Below are 6,442 nucleotides of genomic sequence, written 5' to 3'. Positions count from 1 at the left end.
CTGGCCTTGAAGAACAGAGGCCAGCAGCTTAAGGTGAAAACATTTTTTTTTAAGTGACAGGGCCTACCTGGTCACAGAGCAGCACCTCAAGCCTTTTTCTCTTTGTACAGCCAAGATAACCTCTTAGTACTATGCACACCCACTTGTGACTACTAAGTTATCACCATCACTCAGTGTGGATTAGTTTTGCAGGTTAGGTGGACAAAGGTTACAGTACTTTGCCATTGCCTATTATTTTAAAATAAACACTTCAAAATGCAGCCATGCCTTGGCAGTACTTTATTATACACTCATCCAGAGAACATGTAAATGTGCATCATAGGCTCTTGAAATTGTCACATTCATGTAGCCAATGTTCTTTAACAATACCCTTTCACGTTTCATCACCACAATATATACAATTAATGTTAAATGGTGGTAAAAGCAAATTACAGCACTGCATAAATGATATATAAATTATACACAAGACTTGTACATGAAGAGTTAAAGCCAACTGGCCTACACATTAATGAAGAAAAAATGCAAAACACATCGCTACAACTTATGAGAAATTCAAAATATATTTGATATATAAAACCATGTACAGTTAACTCCAGTGAAGTGCTGCTTTTTTTTTTTTTTTTTTTTTGCTTGAAACTACACTATAGTGGAAAGGTTATTGCATAACACACCTTGGCACTAGGTGTCGGGCTGCCAAGAACCATAGAAACTGTCCTTACCAAAATAGCAAATTATTGCCATTCTCAAATCCTCAAACGCCTTGTTTCTCTTCCTCTCATTGACTCTCAATATTAGTACAACTAGCTCTCCACTTTTTAGTCCTTCAACTACTCAGGCAGACTTCAAGTTAGTGTACCTCTTAACTTATCAGACTCTTACCCTTCTCAACTATTGCACTTTCATCCATGCAAACATACAAATCCTTTAATCTGACTGCAAATCCACTGTTACATGTTCTTTTGTTCCAAACAGACAAGTTCACAGGTTAGTGGGAGTGGGACCTGTAACTTAAATTAGTAGAGGTAAAACTCGTGTAATAAGCTGAATACCAAGAAAATGAACAAGTTAATTAGTGTAGGGGTTTTGAGAAGTATACAAAAACTCTAGTTTTGATTCTGGCTTGTCATTTAGAGATGCTAGGATCTAGATTTTGTTTGCATTTAAAGCTTCTGTTGGAGCTTTGTAAAGGGTATCTTTACACTACAGTGGCACAGCTCCAGCACTGCAGCTGTGCTGCTGTAGCATGATGCTTCCTCGAGTGAGGGAAGGGGTTTTTCCATTGCTGTAGGTAAACTACCTCTCATTCAATAGCTGCATGTATGGTAGGGGTTAGGTTGACCTAACTGTGATACAGGATGTAAAATTGTTCACAGTCCTGAGCAATGTAGCTAGGTTGACTTAAGTCTTATGTGTGGAGCAGACCCTAGACTAGGACTTAGAACATTAGTTAACATATCTTTATTTCTAGAGTAGATAGAGCCTTGGTGACTGCTTATGCACTTAACGTCTGAAAGTCTTCTCTGCAGCATACACAGAATTAAGTCAGTAATGAGTAAACAACATTCAGTGGTGTCAAAAAATATCCAAAATCTTGACAGGGGACAGTTATTGTGGGACTAGAACAGATTGGACAGCACATCTGCAATTTGGAAATTACATTTGTGAACATTTAACACAAGAAGCTTCCATCCATGGACTCTTCTAGAAGAGTATTTTTGGTATTTAGAGTAGAGTTGACAAAATACTGTAGATAGGTTACGTGGAATGATCTTCATTTACAAACTGCAGATTTTTAAACCCTTGACTGCTGTCCATTAACAAGAGAGAGCACCATTAAAAACAAAGATTATAATTTTATTTCTCCAGTTGAAATGTGATAGAAAAGGATGACTCCAGTGTGGGCTTAAGCTTCCAGTTACCAGCCATGTTTTGCACTGCCAAACATCTGAATTCAAGCAAGGGTTCGCTGCCTAGGCTTTATTCTTGGATATAGCTGCAAAACAAAATCAAAAGTTAAAAAATACCCAAGCTTTAGGTGTGATAATTAGAAAATCAAGTCTATAATTAACACATAACCCACTTACAGCCAAAAGGCTACTTCTGATTACCTGAATGGATTGTACAGCAAAGGGTAAGACATTTCATTGACATGCACTAAATATGTCCAGTGGACGATGACATTTCTTTAGATTACAAAGTGACATGCAAGTCTGAACAATTCAAGAGGAGACTGTTAGAGGCTTGAGTTTCCTTACCTAAATAACTAATGCTATTAATTATTTTTATTTCCATCCTTCAGCAGGTGGCAGTAAATGGGTATAACTTTCTACCACTTTATGCAGTCAGAAAGTGAAAGTTTACCTGTTGCATAATTCTGACCTGCATTTTGGCCACATCTACCTTCTGGGCAGGTGAATAGAACACACACTCCCACCAATAGTGATCCATGCCACAAACTTGTTACATCCCAATTATTTAAATATCTTCATGTACCAAATATCAAGGTTGCTCACAACAGCCACCATGCTATACTTAGGGAGCCAGTTTTATCCCTTTGTTTGATCTCATGGAAAATATCACTATTTAATATGATGCTAAAGATCAATTAAGTTATAACCTAAAAAAACTTCAGGCAGCCTAATGATTACTGTTCTGTTTACTGTCCTGGGTTAAATTCCTAACTACAGTATTTTTTCTACAGCAATAATGCTCAGAGAAAGTGCACTCAGGCCCCGGGAAAGAGGGATTGCCTTCTTTGTGTCACTGCAGCAATGATTTACCTAGAAGTGGCATAGGTAGGAGACTAGAGGGAACTTCTAGAACCCATCGAAGGAAAAGTGTAACAATAGGCCAAGTTCAAGGGAGAAGGAAGGAAGAAGCTTAAAGTAACTTACCCCCAAAAGATTTTTAGGCACATAGCCTTCTTTATCATTGAGTCGAGCCCACCACCATTCTGTTTCATTATCATCCTTACGTCTCAGGATAGTAATGGCATCTCCTTCATGGAATGACAACTCATCATTATTCTGGGCTTCATAATCCCATAGAGCATACACTACTCCTTTGTTCATGACTCCCAACTTCTCCTGTACTCCTGTTATCAAGAAATAAAAGGTAAACAAGAATATTACAGATGGCAAAGTACCTTGACTTTATACACTTGGGATTTTGGGTCCTCCTCTCCAGTGGAACACGCTGAGAGCCTTTCATTCTGCTGCAATTTAAGACTGTCAGTGTTTCCATTATAATCCCCCCCCAGGAATTTAATTGGAGATTAAAACCTGGTATGGCATAAAACTTGTCATAGAAGGTTGGGAACAAGGTTTTTCTTTTCATTGCATGTGTATTTGAAAATTAGTTGGCCTTACTTTAGTTGAAATAAGGATGCAAATTAGGGCTGTCAAGTGATTTAAAAAATTGCAATTAATTGTGCAATTAAAACAAATCAATCACACTATTAATAGAATACAATTTAAATAAATATTTTTGGATGTTTTCTACATTTTCAAATATATTGATTTCGATTACAATACAGAATACAAAGTGTACAGTGCTCTTTATTTTTTATTACAAATATTTGCACTAAAAAACAAAATAATAATTTTAAATTCACCTAGTACAAGTACTGTAGTGCAATCTCTTTATCATGAAAGTTGAACTTACAAATGTAGAATTATGTACAAAAAAATAACTGCATTCAAAAATAAAACAATGTAAAACTTTAGTGCCTACAAGTCCACTCTGTCTGAGCAATTGGCTGAAATAGGATTAACAAGTTTGCTTACAATTTGCAGGAGATAAAGCTGCCCGCTTCTTGTTTACAATGTCACCTGAAAGTGAGAACAGGCATTCGCATGGCACTGCTGTAGCCAGCGTTGCAAGATATTTACATGCCAGATGTGCTAAAGAGTCATCTGTCTCCATCTTCAACCACTATTCTGGAGGACATGTGTCCATGCTGATGATGGGTTCTGTTCGATAACAATCCAAAGCAGAGCGGACTGGCATGTTCATTTTCATCATCTGAGACAGATGCCACCAGCAGAAGGCGGATTTTCTTTTTTGATGGTTCGGGTTCTGTAGTTTCTGCATAGTGTTGCTCTTTTAAGACTTCTGAAAGCATGCTCCACACCTCATCCCTCTCAGATGTTGGATGGCACTTCAGACTCCTAAACCTTGGGTTGAGTGCTGTAGCTATTTTTAGAAATCTCACATTGGTACCTTCTTTGCATTTTGTCAAATCTGCTGTAAAAGTGTTCTTGAAACAAACAGGTGCTGGGTCATCATCTGAGACTGCTATGACATGAAATATATGGTAGAATGCAGGTAAAACAACAGAAGACCTACAATTCTCCCCCAAGGAGTTCAGTCACAAATTTAATTAACACTTTTTTTTAAACGAGCATGGAAGCATGTCCTCTGGAATGGTGGCCAAAGCATGAAGGGGCATACAAATGTTTAGCATATCTGGCATGTAAATACCTTGCAACGCTGGCTACAAAAGTGCCATGCGAACGCCTGTTCTCACTTTCAGGTGACATTGTAAAAAGAAGCAGGCACCAGTATCTCCCATAAATGTAAACAAACTTGTTTGTCTTAGCAATTGGCTGAACAAGAAATAGGACTGAGTGGACTTGTAGGCTCTAAAGTTTTATATTCTTTTGTCTTTGAGTGCAGTTATGTAACAACACCACCAACAAAAATCTACATTTGTAAGTTATACTTTCACGATAAAGAGATTGCACTACAGTACTTCTATGAGGTGAACTGAAAAATACTCATTTTTACAGTGCAGATATTTGTAATAAAAAATATAAAGTGAGCACTGTATACTTTGTATTCTGTGTTGTAATAGAATTCAATATTTGAAAATGTAGAAAAGCATGCAAAAATATTTAATAAATTTCAATTAGTATTCTATTAACAGTGCGATTAATCATGATTAATTTTTGAGTTAAGAGCGTGAGTTAACTGCGATTGACAGCCCTAGTGCAAATCACTCATACTAGTCTCATACACATTCTCTAGCACAACAGGTTTAGAGTTCTTATGTCTTCTTGCTCCGCATAGTTATTAGAGCATTTGCTGTATACATCATCACACTGCAAATCTGCCTCAAGGGGTATATTAAAACCCTAATGAAGCCTTTACACTCTTTTTGGTGTAAGTTAGAATCTTAATTTTATTTAATTGCTGCTTCTAGAAAGATGCTTCTCTTGTGATATATGCACTGAACTTAAAAGCTGTAGGTCATCTGTCTCATTAATTCAGTGAACAAAACATGAATAACTACTCATGATAAGGAATTTGAATAAAGTTTAGATCTTCAGCCTCCTGGTGTGGTCTGCTAGAAGTCTGGGATATCCTGACAAAATTCCATGTGAAATTTACATGGCAACACCCTTCTAACTCCAAAACCCTATCATCATTAGAACTGTTTCCTAGAAAGGAAGGAAGAGAAGTTTAAAAATCATGCACAATGCCATAGTGAGCCAGTGAGCTGACTTGAAGAGGGAAGGATGACATGGTCAAAGAAACAGCCAAGAAAATATTCTGGCACCAATATTTTGAATGGATGAGGTTGGGGGAAGGGCAATGCTAATTTCAAAGACCTATGTAGAGGATACAGAATTTAACTAGCAACTTGGTAGTCAGGACAGAGAAGAAAGGTTGAATTTCAGAGAAGTTTTAAAGGGTTGTAAAGGGAATTATCAAGCATATACACTTAGCAACCTACCGTACAAGAACTGGGAACACTGAATATAACCCTCCTCCATCTCCTCACACTTGTCTGCAGCAGTTTCTATATCACTTATAGTTGAAGCAAAAATTGCTGCCCCGGATTCTACAAGTACTTTACAGAGATGAACACTATTGCAAGAAGCTGCACAATGCAAAGGCGTCCTGAAACAAAGCCAACATTTAGACATCAAAATGGGCCAGGAACCCTACAAATCCAACCTCCAACAAAGGGTTCAGTCATCCTTTAGAAGTTACTTTTGAAAGACAATTATGTTTTTACTTGTGCCACAAACATTCTCCACATAAAAGTTAAATAAATAACCCAGATGAAATTCTGACCCCACTGAAGCAAACAGATTTTAATGAGAATGGTACGTTTTCATGACATTTTAGAAGTCTGCAGTATGTTAGCTTTAAAGGGCAGAGAGGCTTGTGCTGGTGAGAGAGTAGAGAGCAAGGCAAAAAGGGCTAGAAATAGCTCAGCAAAGCCAGCTCTCTAAATTCCTCACATACACTAAAGAAGTGCTGCAGGACAAGGAAACGTTACTCACCGTGTAGTAACTGGAGTTCTCTAAGGTGGGTTCTCCCAGTGTGTCATGTACTTCAGGTTTGCACATGCACTTCATGTGCCCAGGACCAAAGATTTTTCCCTAGCAGTGTCCACTTGCTCCATGCATGCACCTCCACTTTGCTCATGCTC

General features: G+C 37.7%; 1 protein-coding gene across 1 annotated transcript in view; it reads right to left on the bottom strand.

The window, feature by feature from the left end:
* Nucleotides 1–275: 275 nt before the first annotated feature.
* The window catches only part of PPP1R13B (protein phosphatase 1 regulatory subunit 13B), a 106,340-nt gene continuing 100,173 nt past the window's right edge, over nt 276–6,442 (bottom strand). The window contains exons 15-17 of the mRNA XM_065402337.1: nt 5,738–5,904; nt 2,895–3,094; nt 276–1,993 (exon numbers count right to left, since the gene is read on the bottom strand). Coding sequence (XP_065258409.1) covers nt 1,952–1,993; nt 2,895–3,094; nt 5,738–5,904 — 409 coding nt within the window. The 3' untranslated portion in view covers nt 276–1,951. The remainder of the gene's footprint in view (nt 1,994–2,894; nt 3,095–5,737; nt 5,905–6,442) is intronic.

Source organism: Emys orbicularis, chromosome 4 (assembly GCF_028017835.1).
Source record: "Emys orbicularis isolate rEmyOrb1 chromosome 4, rEmyOrb1.hap1, whole genome shotgun sequence".
NCBI lineage: Eukaryota > Metazoa > Chordata > Testudines > Emydidae > Emys > Emys orbicularis.
The sequence above is the reverse complement of the archived record's forward strand: the minus strand, read 5'-3'. Positions and strand labels throughout refer to the sequence as shown.